Source organism: Phoca vitulina, unplaced genomic scaffold (assembly GCF_004348235.1).
Source record: "Phoca vitulina isolate PV1807 unplaced genomic scaffold, GSC_HSeal_1.0 scaffold20, whole genome shotgun sequence".
Lineage (NCBI taxonomy): Eukaryota > Metazoa > Chordata > Mammalia > Carnivora > Phocidae > Phoca > Phoca vitulina.
The window spans coordinates 862481-888650 of NW_022589723.1; the positions used below are offsets into that span (position 1 = coordinate 862481).

Sequence of the window (26170 nt, forward strand, 5' to 3'; positions counted from 1 at the left end):
CCTCTTTCAGATTTATCACGGATGGAGTCTGGGAAATTTCCATTGAATTGCAAATCTCCCTTGGGTCTTTTAGGAATTATTTTCTCTTTCCTTCTCATGATTTTACCTCAATACTTGGGTCTCCCTTCTCTAGCAGGCATTGCTGCTAGCCAGGCTCCTGATGTCTAGATTAATCAGTCCTCATTTGGAGAAATCTCCATTGGAAACTGAAGTTATGCATAAAGGATCCTATCCTACAATGGAGGGATTTGTTAGAAATCAATGACTTCTTCAGCCTTTTCCTTCTCTGCCCTTAGGCTAATGCCAGGACTCAGGGAGGAAAACTGGCAGTTTGTACATAAACTCATCAGCAAAAAAGTGAAGACCTGGCTTTAAATGGAATATTTTTCAACTATTAAAGATGAAAGGAACTGTAGGTAAGTGCAGTAAGTCTTTTCATATATGAATGGTTTAACCCCTCCATATTCACCCTTTGTATTCCAACCCCATTTATTCTTAGAGTTCCATACTTGGAGCATGGTGAGACATTGTCCTTCACTTGAAGTGTGCCTGTTCAAGCCTAAGGCAGTGATCACATTGCAGAAGACACTGTTTCTACAGAGAGGGAAATGTGGGGCTGATGGCTGACCTGCACATGGCCATAAGACAGGGCCGCCTCGGGATCAGAAAGCCCCTTTGTTTGCAAGGCAGAAGTACAACATCTGAAGAATTATACCCGAGAGAAAAGCACAAGAGAGGAAGCAGATTATCCAATTGCTGCCTGTTTTCCCAAGTGCTTTGCCCATCCTTAGGAACTCCAGGGTATTGTTAGCCTCACATGACAGGGCATGAAAAGGACCAGGGTGGAGGAGACCATTGAGTCATAAAAAGGGAAAGAGAATTCTTACAAGGTGATTCCCACCCTCATGGACATCAAGGAGATTCAGGGGTAGGTAGGAGGGATTCCTTCCATATTTAAGGTTGGGACTCATCTTCCTCTCACTTAAGATACAGTTAGGTTCAGTTCAGTGGAAATATTTTCACAGAGAGCCAGAAGAGTCCTCTTTGAGGTGACTAGTTCTATCTCATTCTACTCCACATCTTATATTCGTGTTTCAGCCGGAATGTACTATGTTCACATGCTGCTTTTTTCCATTAAAAACCTCTTTTCTCTCCTATCAAATCCATACTCATTTTTTAACATTTATTTTAGGCATCACCTTTCTCCAGAACACTTCCTGTCTCTCTAAGTCTTAATTTGGATCTTTTCCCACGTGCCCTCTTAGGCCCTATTCTTACCTATGACATTCCACCTGTGACACATACTACCTTCTCTGTCATTCTCATTAGGCAGTGAGCTACATGAAATAGTGACAATGTCTCCTTTATTTCTAAATCACCAAGTACAGCTGGCACCCAATATATAATCAATACAGAAGAAGAGTTGAATGATTTTATTGACAGGAAGGCAATTTCTATAGAAGCTGGAGGAAGATGAGGCTCTGAATGGAATCCCTAGGGAGAAAGACCACAAAATTGCTTTATCCTAGACAAAGGTACAAAAATGTTCCTACTCACGTGGGACCCACTGTTGAGACACTGTAAGTAAAGAGGTTACTGTCTGCTGGGAACAAAGACTTCTAAAGTGTGCCAGAGAAAAATAGGGCTGAGAACCAAGGCCTTAAGGTCAATTCTCATGCTTTGCCTGGCTAAAGGTGATCAGTATTCTAATAACTGAGGCATTTTTTTAAACCAAGTTTCAGAATATCATTGATTTGATTCTTATAACTGGTGATGGTCTTCAAAACTGGAAGGATTTGAATCAAATATTAAGGACTTCATTTCTGATTTTGTGAGTAATTACCGGGAATTCCTGATTCTATCTCTGGCAAGTCATCTAATAGAGCCCAGGTTTGTGAAAGGGTGTTGGCTTGGTATCATGGACTGAAAGAGCATAAGAAACTCATCCTAGGGGCGCCTGGGTGGCTCAGTCGGTTAAGTGCCTGACTCTTGACTTCGGCTCAGGTCATAATCTCAGGGTTATGATCTCAGGTCTTGAGATCAAGCCCCAAGTCTGGCTCTGCACTTAGCGGGGTGTCTGCTTCTATCCCTCTCCCTCTGCCCCTCCCCCTGCCCAGGCACGCACTCTTTCTCTCTCTAAATAAATAATAAATCTTAAAAAAAAAAAGGAAACTCATCCTAATAGTCCCCAGAATACATGGCTTAACATTGACATTAAATAAATAGATGTGGATACCTGATCAAATGATTCAGTGTAGTTTAGCCCTATTCTCCCTTTTAAATATAACATAACTTGCTTTAGATAAGCAAGCATTTTATGACAAGCTGAGTTCAATTAGGCCCTTAGGTTGCTGGGGAAATTCTCCATGAAAAAGGTAATTTTATATAATAGCTGTACTAATGACCTAGAGTCCTATGACCCATTCCATAGCCGAGCAGTTGAAGGACAAATAAGCTGGATGCGTTGATCCCCTTCCAAGGGAAATGGCAAGCCAAATCTAGAGTCTGGTGCCCTAACTTATAGAGCTTTCTCTACCACATCGTTTGTCAGCTAAGTGCTAGAAACTCTTTTGAATGCTTTGCACTCTTATTTCACTTGCTTCTCACAGCATTTCATGATCAAGGAGCACAGGGGTGATTAAACAACTCTTCCAAGGCTACTTGGCTAGAAAATGGAGATGATGGGATTCAAAGCTATGCAGTCTGCTTAAGTCCTGATCCTGGTGGAATGGGAATCATATTCTTCATGAAATCATTTTTTTCGATATTTTTGTCCAACTCAGATGGTCAATGATCTCATTATTATAACAATGAGGCATCGCCATTTAGGATCTGAGAATGGAGGCTCCTGGCATTTTCATACCTAAGTGTTAGCTACCTTGTCTGGAAAATCTTCTCCAGCTTTAAAAGTAATTAGATGAGGACCTCAGGTTCTTCAAATCTTAACAGGGGTTGGAGAAAGTGGGGATATGTGTGCCATATCAGGATAAAATAAGTTTCAGGATTGTTCTGGAGAAGACATGTCCTCACCAGGATCATGTTCCTGTTGTCCCACGGGCGGGAAAGATAATGGCTCTGGGCGAGAACCAGAGCAGTGGTGTGACTGAGTTCATCTTGGCAGGTTTCCCGAATCTCAACAGCACAAAAGCAGAACTGTTTTCTGTCTTCCTTCTTGTCTATCTGCTGACTCTAACAGGCAACGTGCTGATTGTTGGGGTGGTAGGAGCTGATACTCGCCTGCAGACTCCCATGTACTTCTTTCTGGGTAACCTGTCCTGCCTAGAGATCTTGCTCACTTCCGTCATCATTCCCAAGATGCTGAGCAATTTCCTCTCAAGGCAACACACTATTTCCTTTGCTGCCTGTATTACTCAATTCTATTTCTACTTCTTTCTTGGGGCCTCTGAGTTCCTGCTGTTGGCTGTCATGTCTGTGGATCGCTACCCGGCCATCTGTCACCCTCTGCACTACCCCTTGCTCATGAAGGGCACTGTGTGCTCTCGGGTGGTCTTGGCCTGCTGGATGGGGGGACTTTTCCCTGTGCTTGGCCCCACAGTCGCTGTGGCCTTACTTCCTTTCTGTGAACAGGATGCTGTGGTACAGCACTTCTTCCGTGACAGTGGCCCACTGCTCTGCCTGGCATGCACCGACACCAAGAAGTTGGAGAAAACTGACTTTGTACTGGCCTCTCTTGTCATTGTATCCTCACTGATGATTACTGCTGTGTCCTATGGCCACATGGTTCTGGTTGTCCTGCGCATCCCCTCTGTTTCAGGCCGTCAGAAGGCCGTCAGAAGGCCTTCTCTACCTGTACCTCCCACTTGATAGTGGTGACTCTCTTCTATGGAAGTGCCATTTTTCTCTATGTGCGACCATCACAGAGTGGCTTTGTGGATACTAACTGGGCAGTGACCGTGGTAACAACATTTGTGACACCACTGCTGAATCCATTCATTTATGCCTTAAGCAATGAGCGCGTCAAGGAAGCTTGGAAAGATATGTTTAGGAAGGTGGGAGCAGGCTTTTTGGGGGATCTTCTACTTGCTAAGAGTTTCAATAGGAAGACAGTGAAGTGAAAGTGAAGGGAGACTTGAGTCCAAGTCTTCTCTCTCTTTCCTATGGTCATCATGGACATCACCAAATGGCCAAATTTTGGAACCACGAAAGAACTTCAAAGTCATCAAGGCTGCCCTTCTCTTTCAAGCAAAATTCCTTGAATCTATATCATCTATAAAGCCATATTATTATTATTGATACATCATAATCAATACTATTATTACATCATAAGATCCTCCAATCTGTGAGATCTTAACCTAAGAGTCCATAGTCACCAAGGAGTCTAAGGATGGGCTTCAGAAAACTTATTGCCTAACTAGAATTTAAATAAAATTTGAAGGTTAAAAAAAAAAGAAAATTTATAAGCCCCATTAGTATGTAAATTTTATGTGTTTGACCTTATATGCATTTGTCTGGGAAGAGGATCCACAGGGTTTTTTTGTGGTTTTTTTTTTTTTTTAAGATTTTATTTATTTATTTGACAGAAAGAGACACAGCAAGAGAGGGAACACAAGCAGGGGGAGTGGGAGAGGGAGAAACAGGCTTCCCGCCAACCAGGGAGCCCCAGTGTAGGACTCAATCCCAGGACCCTGGGATCATGACCTGAGACAAAGGCAGACACTTAACAACTGAGCCACCCAAGTGCCCCAAAGATCCACAGTTTTAATCCAATTCTTTGAGAGATCTATTTGTGACCTTTGCCAAAAGTTAAAAACTGATTAAAGTTCTCAGTAGAGTCTTTCAGTTGTTTATGAAAATCAAGAATCTTAAGAAAAATGTCCTTATAATCTTAAAAATAAATAAAAAATTTAAAATGGATTATCTGTGTATTTTTATATACACTTCATCAAAAACATTGCATTTACTGTCAGGTGGAAATGAGGTAAAGCAAATTGAATAAGGGACTTATTCACTTCTCCACAGTAATCCCAGGTGTCTTTGCAAAAGCAGATCCAAGAGAAAATTCACAAATAAGAGCATTTAATGTGGTTTTCTAATTTGTACTGTATTACAAAGATGAATTAAAGACATCAATCATTTTTTCACTGGATTACGTCCCTTTCATTTGTCCACTTTTTACATTCTTATATCTGTTGTGTTCAATTTTGTTTTGTTTTTAGTAAAATTGGAATTGGGACAAGGACCTTTAATATCAAAGAATTACGAATGCCAGCTGTTGTTGTACCAACCAGGAACCAGACTTTGTGGTACGTTTTATGTTCCTCACTGAATTTGAAAGGGAGTGAGGATTCCTATTTGTGGTGCCTTTGGACATCTTGGACAAAAATTCATTTATTTGTTCATTCACTTTTTTTCCATTTATTTATTCATTTGTTCAGCAAAGGTCTGTGAAGCATCTTTGTTGGATACTCTGATATATGCTAAGATGAACAAGAAATGGTTCCTCACCTCAAGCAGCCTTGATTTTAGAGAGGAAGACTGAGAGATAAATAATAATTCAAAGGAATAGGGATGACAAGGGGGTTTACAAAACAACATTGGAAATCACATGAAAATTGATTTACCCTCTCTAGTATTTTCTTGTTAGAGAAGTTTTCAGAGGCTATCACCCATTAAATGGGGATTGATCCCATGTTAGAGTCTGTTTGTATACATAGAGACAATGCTTATATATATACAAGTATGGAAAGCACATCAACCTCAAAATACTGCTGCAAAATTGGCAAGCTGAGTATTAGCATGCAGAGAGACGGCCATAAAGCTTCAGCGGGCACTGGAAATAGTAACGCTTTCATCAAATTCTATTAATAATACACACACACACTAAATATTTCAATCCCCAAAGTATTTCTGAGTGAAAACTAAAGGAATGGAAGGAATGACCAGTGGTTTGAAAGGGAAAAAGAATTCTTCTGGGGTGACCTAGGAGTGCTGCCCAAAAAGTTAAAAACTCCCTACTTTCACAGAGCCTAAAAATCTGAAGCCAATCCCAGACACTGGCCAAGGAGAAGAATTCATATAACAGTTTATAATATTTTTGGAAAGAACCACTGCCATATTTTGGCAATAAAGCACACTAAACTATCTATTTTCAAAATTATTTATTTGTGGGAAATTACTTGGGACTCAATTCAATAAAAGTTTATCGAGTACCATGTTCTGAGAAATAAGTTGGTAAGGAGAGATACACACGCATGGTCCCTGCTGCCAAGGAACTCACAGACTATATAAATATAGATGTTATAATATATAATAAAATTATATTAATTCTATTAATTCTATTAATATATAATATATAGTTATATTAATATATAAAATAAAATAAAGATTATATATGTATATATATATATGACTGTAGGTCAAAATATAATAAGACCACTGTAAAATTTAAAAGTGGGTCTGACAAAATGACATTTTTACTAATAGAGCATAAGAGCAAATATTAGGTAATTGAATGTGATTAGGAATGGAAATATCACAATAAAAATTGTACTAGGAAGCAATCTGCAATTTTCTTTTTTCTTTCCTTTTTTTTTTTTGCAATTTTATTTTTTCAATCTTATTTTACAAGTTCCTGTTCCATAAGGAATTGTTTACTCTTCATCTGAATGTCAGCAGCACTTCACACAACTGATCTCGGACTCTTATTTAAAATAGTTTTGTTCTTTGGTTCCCTGGGACTGCATTTGCCTGGTTTTCTCGCCACATTTCCAGCTACTTTGTTCTGTTTTGCAGGTGTATCCTCTTCAATAAAGCTGTTAAATATTAGCTAATTGTAAAGTTATTCCTAGAATTCACAAATTAAGAGGAAGCTGAAAATAAGAATGCGTTTCAAACACCTAGAACAGAGCCTGGTCCATAGGATGTGCCCAGGAAATATTTGTTGAATGAATTAAAGACTCATGAACAGATGATAGTCACTGCCCTGAGAGAGATGCTAAACTCAAGTAACCAGCAGTTTGAGTGTTAGTAGTCATTCCCACATTAGGCTTATTCCAGTGACTATTCGAAGCTGAACCTCTCACATACAGCTAGAACACTTAGAGGGTTATTATCAGTGAAACATCAGATGAGAAAAAAATTTCCCTTGCAGCAATCAACACATTTGTCTGCTTCTAGGAAAAAGTCATCTTTGAGAATTCTTAACTGAAGCTCTGCCTTCATACACAAAATTTGTGTCATCTGGGGTTATCAGAGGGGAGTGGGCTGGGGGGTGGGTGAAATAGGTGATGGGGATTAAGGAGGGCACTTGTGATGAGCAATGGGTGATGTATGGAATTGTTGAATCACTGTATTGTAAATCTGAAACTAATATAACACTATAGGTTAACTGTATTAGAATTAAAATAAAAACTTAATAAAAAATAAGTATTATGAAAAAACTTTACAAATATTTGTCTCATCTGGGAAACTGCAAGCTAATACATTAATATAAGCATTATTCTCAGTTAATAACACCCATGGGCAGAATGAATACAACATCCTCCCTACACTTTCTGCTTTAAATGCTGGTAAAGGCTGTCAACAGCCCCTGAGGAATCAAATCAGCGGTCAGAGCAAGTGACTGCCATGAGGCTTTCTTTTCCAGTTCCTCCACTCACTGGATTCCATTCTCAACTTTTTACACACTGGTGATCACCAGAGCCTGTCCTTAAATTCTTTCTCTGTGAATGCTCTTTCCTGTGCATTCTTCTCCAAACCAACGTTAACCACCACCTTGTGGGTTTTTTTTTTTTTTTAATTGTAGTTGACGCACAATGTTCCATTAGTTTCAGGTGTACAACATAGTGATTCAATAAGTCTATACTGTGCTCACCGCAAGTGTAGCTCCCACCTGCCACCATGCATACAATTACTGTGGTTTTAATCCTTAAAATTCCTTTCTTTAGTTTGAATCTTTCTCCTGAACCCCAGGACTTTATATCCAGCTTCCTACTGTGCATCTCCCAGTAGCAAACACATCCCCGCGTCAAAGCCCAGGCTACATATATCACATTTCTGGCAGGACCGCTAACGGAGAGGCAGGGCATCCTGGCAGATTCTACCCTCTCTTTTCCCTCTTTCCAATCACCAATCACCAAACCCTTGATTCTTGCCTGGCCACATAACCTTTCCAAGATAGGAACCTCGGAAAGGACAAATATGATCGTGTCAGTCAGAAATCCAGTCAAAGATTCCCCTTGTACAAGCAGTTTCGGAAGATAAGCCAACTTGAAGGCCTATCATTTGAGCAGTTCACAGGTTTGGGCTACTTCTACAAACCGGAAGCAACCACTCTGTAAGGTTTCAGGTAGACACCTCACACTTAGCAGGAAAGCCGGCTGGTTTTCCAGCTAAGCAATCAAAGAGCACTAAGGGGTCTGGTGGATTCTTGTTAAAAATGGCAAGACCACTTGATATCACTACGTTGTATTGAGTCTTGGAAAATACTCAACTGGGCTCTCTTTGCATGGAATGGATGTCTGCGCCTTTGGAGCGCAAGGGTCCCCAGGCTGCAACTTTGCATTATTCGGAAGACTGCCGGGGCACTTGTGACTGTGGGCTAGATGGTGTCCGGAACCAAGAGCGCAGTGGCGCTCCTCACCGGGCGGGGCTCCCAGGCGGGGGCTAGATTCCGCACCGCGAAGCGATCTCTGCTGTGGACCCCAGCCTCAGGAAGAGGATTCTGGCCCGGCATTGTGATCCTAACACACCTCCAGGTACCACTCTGTTCCGTGTGAAATGCCCCTAGCGAGAAGTGCACTAGCTTTTTCCCCCGCGAAATGCCTGGGTAAGAATCGCCGGAGCAAGCTATTCCTGACAAAAGAGCCTGTCAAAGCCAAACTGGGGCACCCCGATCTCATGAAGCCCTTGGCTCGCGGTAGCATCTTCGTTGTCCTTGTACTGGTCCACAGAAGGTCCAACTTGCCTGGAAGCTGATCTCGAAACAGGTCCAGGCTGGGACGGGCCTCAACCTAGGTGGATTTAGGCTTGGATGGTGTTGGCTTTATTTGGCTCTAAAGGGGAGGCGGAGGGAAAAACAAAAAACCAAAAATAAAAAACACTGGGCTCGTCCGGGATTTGAACCCGGGACCTCTCGCACCCAAAGCGAGAATCATACCACTAGACCAACGAGCCAGCCATGAAGGTGGACTTTTCTCTTTTGGAATATTCATTCATCCTATTAGCTGCATCATACTGTTTTTGACTCTGCTCATAAGCCCAGAGGTTTCCTCCAGACCTCAAGAACATCAGTGTGCGCATTCGGAAGAACCTGAGCCACACCGTTCCAGAGGTAGGAATGTTCATGAAGAAGCTCAGGCTGAGCTGCCAGTCTGTCCGTGGACCCTCCCCAGGTGGGGTCTGGCTGCTTACAGGGTTAGGAACAGAACCACCGCAGGCGTCTGGGGGCGTAAGGATATAGGAACAATAAGAACCACCGACGTCAGTAAGAGGCAAACAAAGGTTACCTCCAGGATGAGCGGAAGAACTCGACACGATGGGCCCCATGAAGGTCAAATCCTAGAACCACTGCCTTAGTCCGCTCGGCTGTCTCTCTCTCAACCCTTGCATGTATGCTTTGGCTGTTTCCTTTCAGCCTTACATAATAAACTTTGTGCTTTAGGTCTAGATTTAAGGTACCCTTTATGGGCGGGCAGAAGGTGACCTCGGGGAAGAGTTGCCCGCTTCCCATACCCTCTTTCAAAGAAGGCTGGACCTGCCGCTTCTCTATCACCCAGAAGGTGGCGGGTGGAAAGGGGAGGACGTTGTCCTTACTCTGCAGGGCTTTCTGCTTGGGGAACGAAGTTCTTGGGCTCTGGCTTGTCTGCCTTGGTCACATTGTCTACCCTGTGCCTAACATGTTCCTGGCACAGGGCGTAAACTCAGTAAACAGTTATTGAATCTCCTGAACCAGGCACCAGACTCCTGGGCGGGCTACCAGAGGAGAGAAAAGGAGAAGAGGAGCGCTCCCTTTCTAATCTTCCTACGAGTGGCCACTTTCTATCTGTTCTGGACTTCAGGCTGGGCATTTACAACCAGAGAAGCTGCCTCTCGCACTCCAAGTTGTTAGCAGAGAGCGTTAAAGGACCGAGGAAAGGGTTCGCTCTCTTTTAGCCAGCGTCTGCTTCAGGAAACCTGGAGGGATCTCAGGCCCGGCGCCTCTGTGGCCGAGCCTGATCCCGGGGAAAGGCTTGGGGAGCGGGGGAGGGAGATCTGGATGCTTCGCGTCCTCACTGCCCCTGCGGCCAAATTCTGAGGGCCGGAGGGGTACGAACTGTGCTTAGAGAAAGCCACCTCCCTTTAAAAAACAAAACAGAAAACAACCCCAAACGTTATCTATAAGAGCTGGAGCAGTTCGTTTTACGAATCCGAGCAGACTGGAGACAGTGAGGCTGCTGCCAGGTCTTCCATTCCGTCTCTTCTGTAAGGCACCCTCACCCTACCCCACTTGACCCCAGGCCTCCCTCCCCTCGAGGCCACGCTGTGCGCGAGCTCAGGGACTTGTCAGGATTGAGGCTGAGGAGCACGTACCAGTGCTCTTGGAGAAGACTTCCATCCTAGTTTAGGCCTAGTCAAGAACATGTTTCTTCCTCACTCGCTTGTTTGAAGGTACTTCCTTCAAAACAAATTCCTTTCAAGTTTGAATTGTTTGAATTGTCTGTTAAACTTCAGATGTAAAAGCCAGTTGGCTGCCGTTTTTTTAAAACAAGGGATTCAACCGTAAAAACGGGCCTTGGCTCGGCTCCATAGCTCAGGGGTTAGAGCACTGGTCTTGTAAACCAGGGGTCGCGAGTTCAAATCTCGCTGGAGCCTTAAGTGGGTTGCTTCTTTTCCCACAACGTCATTCTCCGTTTTTGTCCACTTATTGAAACGGACTTGGAGAAAAAAAGTACTGTGTAATCTTTCTGGGAAAATCGGATCCTGGAGATCCAGGACGGAAGATCATAGGACAGAAGATCAGGGAATCTGGGCTCCTGTGATCCCGAGGGAAAAGTGAGGTGTCTGTACCTCTCAGTAAGCGGGAGAGGAGCCAGATTACTCAAGTCTCTGCTAGAAGACACAGTGGGTCGGCAGGAGTCGACACCTCCGTATTTGCGGAACAGGGAACGTAGGCCCATTGGTAGCCATGACCCCGGCGGCGTGCAGTCCTGCGCACCCCCCAAGTGCAGCCAGCCCGGCGCCGGGTTTCTCCTGCGCCTCTGCAGCGACCGGTTCTCGGGTTAATCGGGCCGCGCAGTGCAGACGCTAGGCAGATGCGCCCCCATCGGGCTTCTGCTCTGCTTCCATGCTCACTTTCTCGGACTCAGAGACCGCGTCCGACGCCCCAGGCTACTCCCTGGGATTCGATTTGTTATAGGTAAGACTCTCCGGGGACTCGGTGGGCTTCAATCTTAGTCTGAACCTCAAATGCAAAGAGGCCAGACGTCTCACTAGCTGCTCCTACATCCACAAAAATCTACACTAAGGGAGCGGTGTCGCACCCGTCGATAGCTCAGCTGGTAGAGCGGAGGGCTGTAGAGGGAAGCAGCTGCTGTCGCCCTTAGGTCGCTGGTTCGGCTCCGGAGCGAAGGACGTGCGTCGCATTTTGACGATGTCTCCTACTCAACTTCCGGAAAGTTGTATCCTCCCAACCGGATCACCTGAAACATTTACTATGATTCTATTTTCAGGCAACAAGAGAGCACTTTCCATCGGCCAAGAAACTTAACTTCACTTAATCGTCTTTGTGATCATGCAGTAGATGTGCTTCGGTTTACTCGGTTTACTGGGAAATGTGAACCAATGGCTTTCGTATTAGATTTGCATCTGTTACCTCCTAATCTTTGGGACCAGTTTACGTTGATTAAATATTGGGGTGACATCCCTCAACCTCACCAGATACCTACACTTTTTCATAACTGCGAATAATGTATACTAGAGAAATCAGAGGTTAAGGAGAAACACATTAGAAAGTCTGCCCTTGGAAAGGATAAATACACAATAGAAAATAAGCAATGCAAAAGCCTAAATATGCATATGGAGCTGTTCCTCTATTAATAAGAAAGAAATGCTAATTTAAACGAGAGGATATTGGATATTGTTTCATCACCAAATTAGAAAACGTTGGTTAATATTTAATACTGACCAGGGTGTAGTAAGAATGACATTCTTGTAGAATGTCACTAGTTTCTGGAGGGCACTGAGCATTATAAATCAGGAACCTTAAAAAAGACAGTGTTTGGTCAAGTATTCTATTCTACTTCTATAAGTTTATCATTTATACATGAGAAAAGGAGATATGGCAAAATATAGTTATTTGTGGGTGATTTGTATTCTTCATAGTTTTGGGGTTTTTTCCCAAAACATATCACATGTATACATCACATTAATTAAGAAAAACAGTGTTTTAACCTTACAAAATGAAGTTTAAACATATTCTTTGCCATTGTGGAAGACATTTTGGCAGTTTCTTACAAAACTAAACACACTCTTATCATGCAATCCAGGAATCACGTTCCTAGGTAACTACCTCAATGAGTTGAAAAGTATATCCACACAAAAACCACAATAAACTGTAGTACATTGATACAAATGGAATATTTATTCAGCACTAGGAAGAAATGAGACATCAAGCCATGAAATGATATGGAGAAACTTTAAATGCATATTACTAAGTGCAAGAAGCCAATCTGAAAAGGCTACATACTGTATGATTCCAAATATATGACATTCTGGAAAATGCAAAATTATGGAGACAGTAAAAAGATCAGTGGTTGCCAATGGTTAAAGGGAGGGAGGGATGCATTGGCAGAGCACAATTTTTAGGGCAGTGAAACTATTCTGTATGATACTAGAGTGTAATGGTGGATATATGTCATTATGCAGTTGTCAAAACCTATTGAGTGCCTAGTACAAAGAGTAAATCCTAATGTAAACTATGGACTTGAATTGATAATGATATATAATTGTTGGTTCATTCACTGTAACAAATGTATCTCACTAGTGCAGGAGGTTGATGGGAAGGAGGCTGTGCGATGGGTAGGGAGGAGAGAAGGTATGTAGGAACTCTGTATTTTCTTACCCAATTTTGCTGTAAACCTAAAACTGTTAGTCTTGGTCAGTTCAGTGGCTATAACAAAAATATCATTGTAGCTTATGCCAAAAATGTATTGCTCACAGTTCTGGAGACTGGGAAATCCAAGATCCAGGTGCCGACAGATTTGGTGTCTGCCAAAGCCCCGCTTATTGGCTTGTAGACAGCTGCCTTGTCGCTGTATCCTCACATGGCTAAGAGAGAAATCTCTCCATTTCTGAGAAAAATATGGTCTCTTTTGTGAAAACCTCGGGTGCCCAAGATTTTCTTGGTAAGAGGTGGGTGAAAAGGAAGGGAACATCAAAGAGGAGTCATCAAAGTGAAATGAAGGGGGCCTGGGAGAACACGGAAGAGGATTTTGAATGAGGAGGGGGAAAGTCATAAAAAGTGGTTCTGGAAAATAGACCTTGGTTCTTGCAGAGTCCTAGTTCCCTCCTCCATTTATTTCACTCATTCCTCTTGACACTCCTGGGAAATTCTCTACTTTCTCCAGCGGAGCTGCCTGCTCAAATCCAGGAGTAGGACTGTAACAGGGGCTGTAAATGGCTGAAAAGTGCAGTGGAACAGCCCTTCTAGGAGGACACCACTCAGCAGTCCCTGAGTGTATCCTCTCCTCTTTCACATGCTGGATCAGGCTCTGCACAGGTATTGCGGTCGAGTGGTTTAGAGACCTGGACAATCTCCAAGATAAGTAGATTCACTTGGAAGGGACTGGGGAGTGGCTAAGCCAACACCATTCACAGCACACACTCCCTGGGCCCCATGCAAGGAGTCAGCCAAGAATCAGCTTGGAAGTGTTTTGGAATCACAAACCTGCAAAGTCAAATTCAAAATAGCTGTTTACCTACCCAACACCACCCCATGAAGCAATGATGCCCGAGTGAGAGCTTGAAGCCTGGGAAGTATTGGCTTTCTCATTCATTCATCATATTCAATTACAAAAGTAATGTAATTGAAATTAAAACCAAAATCGGGTCTGTGCAGGTTATTTCTCAGAGTATAGAGCTGCAGCTCCTAAATGAGTGTCAGCGGCGGGATGATGGGGGGCGGGGGGGTGGGGGTGCGCAGGCAATTTCTGGGAAGTCTTCCTGACCAGATGATGCCTAAGCCATGTCATAAGAATGAATCTGTGTGAGTGTGGATTTTAGAAGAGGAAGACCAAAAACGTTCCCGACTGAGGGAACCCAAAAGCAGTGCAAAAGCCTAGACAAGAGGAAGGTCCAGTGCAAATACTAAGCCTGGGAGGGAATATCAGAAGAGCGGGAGGATCTCAAGCAGTAAACCAAGGGGGTTTGACGTGCAAACAGAGAAATCAGTGTCCGCTAGAAACTTTCCAAGGGGGAAGAGGAATTTCAAATAGTTACTGGTACATAGTCTTCTTCAAACTCCCTTCTACCAAAGAACAGTGTTTGGGATTTGCAGCTAGATTAAAATGCAGTAATGGCAGCGGTGGGATTCGAACCCACGCCTCCGAAGAGACTGGAGCCTAAATCCAGCGCCTTAGACCGCTCGGCCACACTACCATTTGCCACAGAAGTTTTTTTCCGCCTCTAAGTTATTTACCCATCCCAGCGTGGGGGCTCAAAATTTGAATTTTTTTCTTCATGGTTAGTAGGGTTCCCCGCAGCGTTTTCATTCATCCCTAGGGATCTGAGCAAACACAGGAAAGGAGGAATCATCGTATTCTCACACGCCTGGGAAGTGAGCCACAAGGTAGTTAACGATTATCAGTGTGAATGTCCTTGGAAGATTTCTACCTTTTCTTTAACCTAGGCAATAAGACACAGAAAAAAAAAATCCCGCCAGCGACTTATTACAGGTAATTAGAGAAGACTGAATAAAGAGCTCCTTGCTGTGGAGTCCTTAGTCCGTGGCTGAGTCTCTGCCCGAATGAGGTCGGAGTTCAGATCCAGCAGGAGGCGTCCTTTCGCTCACAGATCTGGCCAGCCTGCCACCGCGTTCCAGGGGAACTCCTTGGTCCCCTCGTCCTGCAGGTTCAGTCAGAATGGAGAGACTGGGTCTTGTTGCGGCCTTCTTGGTCAGTAACCATCGCACTGCTGTAGTTCCCGAACCATTTCCCTTAGGGACAAAAGTTGACCCCTCCCCCCTCCAAGGGATGTTGCATTCCAGGAGCGTCCCCAGCCCAGAAACGGATGGGTTCCGGGCTTCCCTTGGGTCCAGACGCCACTAGCTCCATGCGATTTCTTTTGGAAGGAGCAGAGGGAAAGCTAGGAAAAAGTTTCATGAGTGATACCTGCGGTCTCCTGACCCGAAGTGGGATCTCGTACCTGTCCGTGAACTCTACTCGGCTCAAAGCCCTGGATTCTCTCTTATCTATATTCTTTTTTTGCTGTTTCTGGTTGGCCATTTCCGGGTCTCTGGAACCAGAAATTCTCCCAGGAGTCTAGTTTCCAAACTCTTGAAGTTTCCAAACCCTTGAGGCCCCTCCTCCCCCTCTCCCATCTCCTGCCTCTCCTTGCCTGAGGGCTCTCTGAGGTCTTTCCCCAAGTCCTGGTGGCCTGAGGGTCGGGGGCCTGGGGGTGCGCGGAGAGAGAAAAAGTTGTTCTTCACTGGCTCTTCACTGGGCGAAGGTCCTGCTAGCTCCCGTCCTCGCTGCCACGGGAGGGGGCGACGAACAGAAAAGAAGTTCTAGAAAAGCTGCTTGGAAATAGGGCGCAGGGAGCATCTGGTGGCTGTAGACCGACGCGCGGAAGTGGGGCCAGGAGAAGGCTGGCGCCCAGCGAAGGAAAGGGCCTGGACCGACCCGGGTCGGAGGCGGGGTCTTCTTGGGCAACGCATCAGCACCCCATCCCCGCCAGGCTCGCCGCCTGCTGGGCCATACACCCTGCACCTTGCCACCTCCACCCCTACCGCACCCGACCCCTCCTTGCAGACAACATATTAAGTGCTGCCTTTTTGCCTTCTGCTTTCCTCTCTCTAGTTCTAGTTCATGGGCACTCTGAGCAACCTGGGCAGACATGGGTGTCCACCCTTAGGCTCCAACCAAGTTCTTCTTCTTTCCAGAAGCTTCCAGAGTCAGGAGCCAGGCGCAGGCTTGGAGGCTGCCAGCAAGGAAGGCGAGTGGGCACCATCCAGTCTATTGGAATGGTCAAGGGTGTGGCTTCTGCGCCCTACACCCTGGAGGCGGAGGGATTCAAATAACTGTAGCCAGCCCTTTTGGCTGAAGGGTACGACTTCTAAGAAATTTCACTTTCTGCTTCAGAATCCGCAGAAAAAAGCGAGTGTGAGCTAACTGCCTTCAGCAGTATACAAAAGTCTCTGTCACTTTGGAAAGACTGATGTGGGAAGACTGGCGTTAATCTCAAGTTGGAGAGAACCTAGAAGTTATGTGTAACCACCTCAGTAAGATAAGGGAGCATCAGTCCGAAAGGGAGAAAAAAACCTGGGGCTTTTTATTACTTGAAAGAAGTGGGGAGGAAATGGGAAGGGAGAGAACAAATATTTAAAATATCGGTGGAGGGGGCCTGGCTGGCTTAGTGGGTGCAGCATGCGACCCCTGATCTCAGGGTGGTGAGTTCAAGCCCCAGGCTGAGCATGGAGCCTACTTAAAGGAATAATAAAAAAATTTTTAATTAAAATATCAGTTGAACTATTATCCCTTCTGCTCAGCCAGATGAGAAACTCAGAGTCTATGGATAGGTCTTGGGAAGGTCTTACTGACACTTTTGATGAGCTCTCCAGTTGTGATTGCATACGTGTGTCTGTGTATGTTAGGGCACATACACATTTGAATAAACCACAGTAACTATGTTTTAACCTAAAACAACAGCAACAACAGAGATTCTCAGAAGATGGAAGTGACCTTCTTGATAGGGCCATAAAAAGAACCAGTCAACTGGAAAGAACCTGGTCATTACAGCAGATCTCCCTTTGATCCTGGGATGCTGCATGTTCGGCATCCAAACCGGCAAGTCTGAAAGCATTTTCTAATCAGGAGAGAAAGTACTGCACTCTCCTTACCTGGCTGAAGTTCCTTTACTACCCTGTGTGCATGGCTTCCCTGATTCAATCACTGCCTAGTGCTTGAGGACTCGTGCTTACCTTGAACTCACTGGATCCTTCAGTGGAGGGAGGAGCCTTGGTCTATTTCCCTCAAGAAATGGATCCTATGTTGGACTATACACTTCAAATAAGAAATGCTCAGAGACTCACAAGCCAGGTGTCTCAGCTTTCCCAGTGGGGTACCAACTTTGCCACCCACTTTATTGTCCTGTATCTGAAGCAAGTAGATAAGCACCCTTTTGGAAAGATGCCTGATACAGATAAATGCGATGTTTGGCACATGGTTATCCCTTCCCTCTTCAGCACAGAATGTTCGTATTCTAGGCTCTAGCATTCTGCAATACTGCTGGAGAGTTTAACCTTGAATTTTCTGCCATCCTTACCTTGCTGGTAGTCCAGATGATGAAAATTTATATACAAGCAGGAAATTCAAGACCCTGATACTCATAGTGTGGTCCAGGCACCAGCAGCAACATCTCCTGGTAACTTTTTAGAAATGCAGGATCTCAGGCCTCTTGAACTGGAGTCTTGACTAGCTCCTCAAAGGTTAGAAAATTTTGAGAAGTACTTTATGTTCCAATCTGTGTATCAAATGCTGTATGCTCAATTTTAGGGCATTTGAAAGTTCCCACCAGAATCCTTCTGGATCAGTAGAAGACTTGCATTACACTGCAATGTAAAGTTCTTTCCCTAGCTCCAATAGAGAGCCATCCAGGTATTGGCCTGTGGCCCCCTTTTGCATGTGCTGTAAATATCTTGCTAAAATTAAATACTAGGGGGGCCTGGGTGGCTCAGTCGTTAAGTGTCTGCCTTCCGCTCAGATCATGATCCCAGCGTCCTGCGATCAAGCCCCGCATGGGGCTCCCTGCTCAGCAAGAGGCCTGCTTCTCCCTCCACTCCCCTCTGCTTGTGTTCCCTCTCTGATTCTCCCTCTCCCACTCCCCCTGCTTGTGTTGCCTCTCTTGCTGTCTCTCTCTCTGTCAAATAAATAAATAAAAATCTTTAAATAAGATAAATTAAATTAAATACTAGCAAATAATATGTTCCTTTCAATGAATGTAGCAGATAGTCCTTTCAGCATTTATTGAGACCTTACTTAAATATTTAGTTCCTTTATGGTCTCACATGTTAATTACATCATTCATCACAGTAATGCAAAGTACTGTGATATGTTTATACTTGCAAGTTTTCTAAAGTAAATGTTCAAAGGAAAAGGAGAGGAGGGTAATCACTTCCCTCATTTTCAACAGGAAGAATCAAGCCTCTTATTTTTAATTTGTATTTTCCCCTTACAGTGTTCATCAGCTCAGGAAACCAGCCTATTATCTTTAAGTCAGACCTATAGGAACTCAGACCACTATCTCTAGTAACAATCCAGGAAGCCAAGCAATAATCCTGTAATAATCAGTCCCAAGTGGCCAAGATTTGATTAGTAACTGACAGCTTTCCTAATACTTTCCTTGCTTCCAACTTAGGACCAACCAGGGAAAGCCAAATATGCTCCCCTAACCGATCACAAAGGACACCTTGCTTCTAGATAGACTGTCTACAGCTTCCCCATGCCAACAACCTCCAATCAAGGCATACCTGAAGCCTTCCTTTTTTTCCACTATAAAGCTTTCTCACTTTTCCGTCTGCCTTTGAGTCTCTGCCAAAACTCAAGTGATGACAGCTGACTTCCTTGGGATAGCAAGCTCTGAACAAATAGCCTTTGCTTGTTGTCATTTAGTTGGTCTTCATTTATTTCCACTCTAGAGTTTAAATTTTGCAAAATAAAAAGTTGAGGGAAAATGGAAGAAATACAGACAAATAAAGAAAAAAGTAATTAAAAACAATCCTAAGATCACTAGTAGGGGTCAAGTTAGAAGTCAAGAACTTCTAACTGGCCAGAGCACTCTGAAACATGCCTTTTTGATGTTGTTCTCTGGAACAGGCTAGTGGAATGTACTCTTGGAACCCCCTGAGTCAGGCCAACCCTAGTGAGCTGAGGGCAGCTGCATGGCTGGAAGAATGAGTAAGATTGATGTAAGGTCCTGAGACAAACTTCAGGGGTAGGAAATAGACCGTATGTAGATAGGGTCTATTGGGCAAAAGTTTATTTATCCTGTGAGAAGTTTATTTATCTCTGTGAAGGAGAGAAAAAAAACCGCATCATGCCCATGGGTGTTGCCCTGGCTTCTCCTCCTGGAATGCTCCTTTGAGCATTTTAAATTCCTTTTAGATGTGTGACTAGCAGTCTACGGTTATATGGAAGAAATCAGTCCATACGGGGAATAGAAGTGAGCTTGCTGAGTTGTGGCAGGATGAGGATGGGGAAACAGAGCATAGGCAAAGGTAAGAGGAGCCAAGAATGCAACAGGAGAATAAGAGAGGAGGAGAAACAGCGAGCAGGGAGGGGAAGAGAAAGCTGTTGGGGAGACAGTTTTGACGGGTTAGCAATTTTGCCTAAGGCCAGTGTCTCTGAATAAAAGGACAATAATAAAGATGGTAATAACAGTGATGAGAGTAATGAGCCCTCATTTCCAAAACAAGGATCCTTCCTCTCTGCAAGGTTAAATAACTGACCCAGGTGTTTTCTAACCACTACACTACATACTCAGTGTCTACACACACCAACACAACACTCCACCTATGAGTCAACATTTGTTTTGGTTTGATTTTCCTGCCCCAGAGAAAAAGTCAAGCACCCTGCCAGTTCCTTAAGAATTATGACACCTGTCTTTAGGTCCAAAGGGATGACCATGCTGATTACCTTGGAGGTTTCCACCAGTAAAATGCTTTGTGTGGGCAAATGGGTTACAGCAACCGATTCTGGATTCTCCAGAGCAGAGCAGTCAGTTCAAAGCCTTTTTTTTTTTTTTTGTAAAATTTTATTTATTTGTCGGGGGCGGGGGGGGGGGAGCAAAGCCTTGCAGTTCTCTTGCAGATGAGGATATTGTCGGGTAGAGAAAGACTGAGGTTTGAGCACCATGGGAGCATTGGGAGGAGCAGCGCTTGTCAAGCCACAGAAGAGCCTATCACCGTCCTGGCCCTGAACAGTTGGATATGTTCATCTTATCTTAGGACAACATTGTGAGGCCTCTCCATGACTCATCCCTGAACCAAGAATATCTGCCACAAATGCCTGATTTTACCTATCTAGAGATTTGTCTTCCTCAAAAATCTGTAAGTTCGGCAGCAGCATGTTTTATACTGACAGTGAAAATTAAAGGACACAATGGTTGCCAGGTGAACGGCATGCGGTATCTGTCCCTATCGGATGGGGGCCCCCACGTGTGGCGCGATGATGATCTGGTGGAAGTCAGTGGTGCCTGAGATGAAAGAATTCACTTGAAGCAGAACAAAGGAGATAGAAGTTTATCGAATACACCTTAAGACAGCCGCAGGTAGGAGAGCAAAGGACAGACAGCAAGGAGGGAGTGGTGGGCGGCTGTATTTAAAGGGGGAAGGTGAAAAGGTATGGGGAATGTATGGAATTTTCCCTTTTTTGGTAACTGTGCCTGGTTGTAAGTAGCCCATTGGTCAGTGAGGGCTTATGGATATTCTGATGTGGGTCACCTAATGGGCTTGTCTGTATTCAGCCAGGGGTTATCAGGGGCCCTTTTACCTTGATCAAGTTTCCATTGCTCAAGACTGCTGCCCGAAAGCAACCTCTACGCTCTGGAGACCCAGGGCCCTGGGGCCTCAACCCAGCCAGAACCAAAGAAGCTGTGGAAGGTTCTTGGTCTTGTCATGAGAAATCATTCAAGGACAGACATACAACACAGCAGATGAGCGAGCAGCACAAGCGGGAAAGTTTATTCAGGCAAAAAACCCACTCTTGAGATACGAGCGCAGGCGAGCTCAAGAGTGAGATCAAGAGAGAGCACTGCATCCCTGGGGTTTGGGTTTCTATGTTTTACCTGCAGTTGTTAACTAGGGGGAGGAATATTCATTATTTGGGGTGAGGAGCAGGGTTTCCCACTTGTTCTTTCTAACTGGGTCAGGGGTTTCCTGTCTTGGCCTCCACCCTCTTGGGCCCCCGTGGTTTGGTGCCCCTGCTTGTGGAGTGCCCCCTGCCGGGACAGGCCTCTGACTTTGATAGGTGGCCATGACTTCGTCTTTGCCGACTTCCCAACTCTTCTGTTAGAACCTAACTAACTGCCTACTCTAACACAAAGAATCACAGGCTTACAGATTTCTTATAAACTTTATGATCGTGGACAAATGAAAACATTAAAAAATAGTGGGTGCAAGAGCAGGTGGGCAGAGAGTCTAAATCTTACTAAACAGAATTAGTTCACTCCTTGGGGTTGCATGAATGAGCACTTTTTTCCCCCAATGTTCTCATCTATGATTGTATTTGCAGTAAGTAAAAAGTACAAGATCTTTCTTAATTAATTTTTAGTTCCTGTTTACTAGCTTATATAAACAAGGTTTTCAAAAAGTGAAAATCCTTTTTAAAAAATTATATTATTTTCATACCAAAGATGTGTATAAATCTGTATATGTCTTTAAGGAAGGATTAAACTCTTTCTCCCCAATACCCTTTTTTCCTACTTGATCCTACCCCTCAACCTTTGTGAGGGAGGCGTTAATTCCAAAATACAAAGTTCAGGTTTGGGCTCTGGATTCAGAAAGGACAAAACCGTGGTAAATCTCTTTTCACCTTCCCCAGATTTTACCACAATAGCAAGTGAACGGAGTGCATAATCTGTCCATCAGACACTCTGTCTCTGCACCTCTTATTTCTCAGGTGGGTCTCCCGTGTGCCCACATGTCTGGAATTCCTGTATCTGCATCCTTTCTGGGCACCAGAGGCACGGGAGGCAAGAGACGACAAGAGAGCCTGGTAGTGGCTGTTCTCGAAACGGAGTCTTTTAGAAGCGTTGACAGAACATGAAGAAAATCTAATTTTGTGGGAGAATATCTTGGATTTTTGCTCGGGTCAAACAAAATTCTATTTAATGCTTCGGGATGCTGGCTTTACTATATGCTTGGATAAGATGAGAGGTAGAGAAGCACTGGGGAGAAAGAGGCTCCATAGCTCAGGGGTTAGAGCACTGGTCTTGTAAACCAGGGGTCGCGAGTTCAAATCTCGCTGGGGCCTGTGGTCCTTTTTTCTCCGAATCTCGTTCCAGACGCCTGAGGAGATAAGCCGGCAGGACTCTCAGAGGGAGGGTTCCAAGGCCGCAGAAGCTCCCGGGCCTTCCGCCGCGCCTGCGGAGACGTTCAGGCAGTGCCTGATCTACTTCCCCTGCTGCTCTCGGGTTCTGGGTCCACCGTAGCAGCTGATAAAGGACTTCTGTAGCGTGAGGCTTAGGCTTTCTGGGTAAACAAGCACGCATTCCTTCCGACAGAAGGCACTCGAATACAGTTTTTCTGGAAACGCCTAGCGACGGGAACGAGCCTTGGGGGAGAGTTAAAAGCCGCCTACAGGGTGGCTCGTTGGTCTAGGGGTATGATTCTCGCTTAGGGTGCGAGAGGTCCCGGGTTCAAATCCCGGACGAGCCCTGCTTTTTGCCTCGACTCTGCTTTAGAAAGTTGCAACGGAAAGCTCCCTCACCGATGTGAAATAGCAAAGTAGACACAGCCGCGAGCTGGCCTTTGATTTCTGCCTGACCAAGTGTTTGCTCACTCTTCCTGGGCCGACCGGCGGGCGGGCGGGTCGGAGGGCGGATCATTCTACCACCTCTGAGCGCCTCCGTCGCGAAATGGGAATGGTAAGGCTTTGCCGTCCCCTGCCTGACTCCAGGGATCTCGGTCAGTCACGTAAAATAGTGTATGGGAAATTTCTTGGAAACTTTATATCGTGCCAAATATACGGAGCTGTTTTCTTTCCTGCGAAGGAACTGGGGCTGATGCATGCTGACACTGTCACCGTTCTACAAATGTATGATGCGTTAGCCTTTAAAAAGAATTTTTAGGTGTGGTCACATAGCAGTGTCTTTCTTTTTTTCTTTTCCTTCCTTCCTCCCTCCCTCCCTTTCTCTTCCCTTCCTCCCCCCGCCCCCTCCTTCTTACTCATTCTGTTCTGGCTACACTGGCCTTCTGACCGTTTCTCAAATACATGGCCCTTGTTTCCTGTTCTGGACCTTTCACTTGCTGTTTCCTCTTCTTGGAATATAATTTCCTCAGATATTTGTTTAACTTCCTCTTTAATTCCTCCTGTGCTCAAATGTCACCTCTTTAGAGACAACTTCCTTGATCATCCTTTCCAGAATAACCCCCAATTGTCACTATTCCCTATATTATTTTCTTCACAGCACTTACGTTTGTTTCTTTTTTTTCTTCTTTTTTCCCCCTATTAGGATTTAAGCTCCAGAAGGCCAAAGATTTTATTATGCTTGTGGCTGTGCCCTAAGCACTTAGCACTGTGTATGGTATGTAGTGGGTGATCAATGTGTGAATGAATGAATGAATGAATGTTGCCATATTCCTGGACATACCTGCTGGCCTCCAGAAGCCACAATTAAACAACATTTATCTCTGGCTTCTGTAGACTCATATTAAAATCTTCCCAAAGGATAGGAACAATGGCTATGGGCTTAAATTAAAAATGGAAAGCCTAACTTGATCATCTCTCCACTTGGGCCCAGGTACCCAATTCAGGCTTCTTTTCAGAAACTACCAAATTGCTTATCTGCAGACATGAGAATTACAAATGTCTGTATTGATAAATAACAAGACTTTCATATAGACTTCTTTGCTCCCTGAGGCTTTCTGGAGACAAAGTTTGATCTTTTCTCATCTAATCTGTAGTGGAGTTTCAACCCAGATGAGAGAAAAGAAAGGGTAGGTCCTGTAGTCTTAAATGTGGCAAAATATGTATTTAAGTAACGGAAACACTTAACATTTTTTGACCACCAGACTCTGCGCTAAGCACCTTATGTGTATGAACTAATTTTCATGAACTTTCCGCGAGGTACGCAGTATAATCATCTCCATTTTACATGTCAGGAAGCTGAGGCACAGAGAACATAAGCCACCTGCCCAAGGCCACACAGCTAGTAATGTGAGAACTGCAGCTCTGGTTTTCTAAGTGCAGAGCTGGCCCCTCAGCATCCTCCCCACATCACTGCATTGCCTTCCTTAGAGGGCATTTCTCTTCCGCTTGATGATGTCTTACAATGTTGCAAGACTGTTTTGCGATGGTATGGCTTACTCCTCCAGTTTGGTCAGTGGGCTTCCCTTGTGAGCAGGCAATATGTTTTAGTCATCTTTTTTGTACTCCTCAACGGTTGAACAGTGTCAATAACAAAACAAGAGATCAAACCTTGCTCTTTGATTAAGTGAAGAAAGACAAAGCAAAGGTTATAGGTTGATGATATTAAAGGACTAGTACTTTACCTCTGGGAAACCATGGGTTCAAAGGCATCATCATAATCTTGCGATGGTATTAGGGTCTTTAATAAGAACTCTGATATTTGAAAGGCTAAAAAATATGAGAAGTTGCGAAACAGTGCATACCCAGAGTCCCACCAACTATAGAAAGCGGTTGGGCGCGAAAGGAAGGCGGAAATTCACTGCTCTAACGTGGCTACACTAAGGCAATCCTCGCTGTCTGTTATAAACGGTTTCAAAAAAACCGGATGGCAGCGGTGGGATTCGAACCCACGCCCCCGAAGAGACTGGAGCCTTAATCCAGCGCCTTAGACCGCTCGGCCACGCTACCTGCCGAGCACACATACCGAAGCACATTCTCTACCCTTCCCCTCTTCCCGGCTCCCCGCCCTCCACCCCATGCTTCACCTATTTGCAGTTTGCCCGGGTTCTTGCTTCTTTTTTTGCATTCCTTCCTGCTTGGTTTGGCTTTTTTCTTTCACGCCGCAGTATTTGAGATTGGTGGAAAGAGCCGTACCGCACGGCCCGTCCCGAGACAGGACAACCTCCGCGAGGTCTAGGTGTTCGGAGCGCCTGCCCGAGGCCAGGCACAGGCGGGTCCCCCGGGAGAGTCGGGGCCCTCTCCGGTCTCGCGGGGCCCCCCCACGGAGGGCGTCACGCGGTGGGAGCTGTCGCTCCGCCGCCGATGCCGAGTCCGGGGCCGGCCGGAGACGCCCGACGCTGGCCGAGCCCAGGAGCCGTCAGCAGGCTGCCGAGGCCGGGAGGAGCCTCCCCACCGCCCCGCTCTCCCGCCGGCCGCGGGCAGCCCTCCCCGCGAGGCGCGTCCTCCCCTCTGCACGCCCCCGGGGCCTCCCCGCAGCCCGTGACCGTCCCTGAGGCGATGGCCTCCCACCACTGCCGCAGCGTCTCTGGCTCCCTCCCGAGCGAAAACGTGCGGGAATTATTCTCGTTGATGCGGGGGTGTTTGCCGAAACAGATCTGTAGTCTAGGGACACCGCCTTCCGGAATTGGGGCGAGGGAGCCTGCAGTGATTGGTTCATCCACTAGGCGTCACCCCATGCCCACAGTTGCAAAAAGGAGCCTTTTCAGCCAACTGTGGACGTGGCTAAAATTTTCTTTACTAAACTTTGGAAATGGGAGGATGGTTATGCATGGCTCGTTGGTCTAGGGGTATGATTCTCGCTTAGGGTGCGAGAGGTCCCGGGTTCAAATCCCGGACGAGCCCTGCTTTTCTCCTCTTGTCACCATCAGACTTCAGGGAGCCCCTTGTGTAATGTTACTGAATGGACACCAGTGTATGCTCCACTAGTTCAGATTTATATACTAAATCTTCAGACAAGTGCTCTTGGTGTTACAAAATCAGGATAAATACCAGATGTTATTACGTATAATTTATATAGCATTTGTTTTACAAAATCACTATTTCTAAAATCGACCATCATTTCTCTTCTGCAGTTTTTGTTGTTATCCAAAAATCGTTCATTCAGGACTGGGCGAGGGGTGTTTTATATCAGTAATTTTGCATAACCCTCAGTTTTCCTCCACTGCAATCATGGGGGCCCTTCTTTGGGTGCTAGGACCTCCGAGGGTCAGCAAATGTGGCAAGCTGTCTTGTCACATAAAGCCTGGGCTCCCTCCCTCCTTCAGGCCTAACGTTCCGGGGCCCTTGTGCCCGCGGGCGTGGGGGAGTCTCAGGGGCTGTAGCACGTGGGATGAACTTCTAACCAGGATGCTCAGGCCTGCCGGCATATT

The 26170-nt window shown here is 45.2% G+C and overlaps 1 protein-coding gene and 7 non-coding genes across 8 annotated transcripts; 5 read left to right on the top strand and 3 right to left on the bottom strand.

The window, feature by feature from the left end:
• The first annotated feature begins 3069 nt into the window (after positions 1–3069).
• LOC116640309 (olfactory receptor 6S1) lies at positions 3070–4076 on the top strand. The gene is given in 2 exon segments (XM_032417234.1): positions 3070–3774; positions 3777–4076. Coding segments are annotated over 2 exon segments (1005 nt in total).
• A 4987-nt stretch (positions 4077–9063) lies between these two features.
• TRNAP-UGG lies at positions 9064–9135 on the bottom strand. The gene has a single exon. It is a non-coding gene; the product is annotated as a tRNA-Pro (tRNA).
• A 1604-nt stretch (positions 9136–10739) lies between these two features.
• On the top strand, positions 10740–10812 carry TRNAT-UGU. Its single transcript has one exon. It is a non-coding gene; the product is annotated as a tRNA-Thr (tRNA).
• Positions 10813–14513: 3701 nt separating this feature from the next.
• On the bottom strand, positions 14514–14595 carry TRNAL-UAG. The gene has a single exon. It is a non-coding gene; the product is annotated as a tRNA-Leu (tRNA).
• Positions 14596–22111: 7516 nt separating this feature from the next.
• TRNAT-UGU lies at positions 22112–22184 on the top strand. The gene has a single exon. It is a non-coding gene; the product is annotated as a tRNA-Thr (tRNA).
• Positions 22185–22516: 332 nt separating this feature from the next.
• TRNAP-AGG lies at positions 22517–22588 on the top strand. Its single transcript has one exon. It is a non-coding gene; the product is annotated as a tRNA-Pro (tRNA).
• Positions 22589–24667: 2079 nt separating this feature from the next.
• Positions 24668–24749, bottom strand: TRNAL-AAG. Its single transcript has one exon. It is a non-coding gene; the product is annotated as a tRNA-Leu (tRNA).
• Positions 24750–25571: 822 nt separating this feature from the next.
• Positions 25572–25643, top strand: TRNAP-AGG. The gene has a single exon. It is a non-coding gene; the product is annotated as a tRNA-Pro (tRNA).
• Positions 25644–26170: the final 527 nt, after the last annotated feature.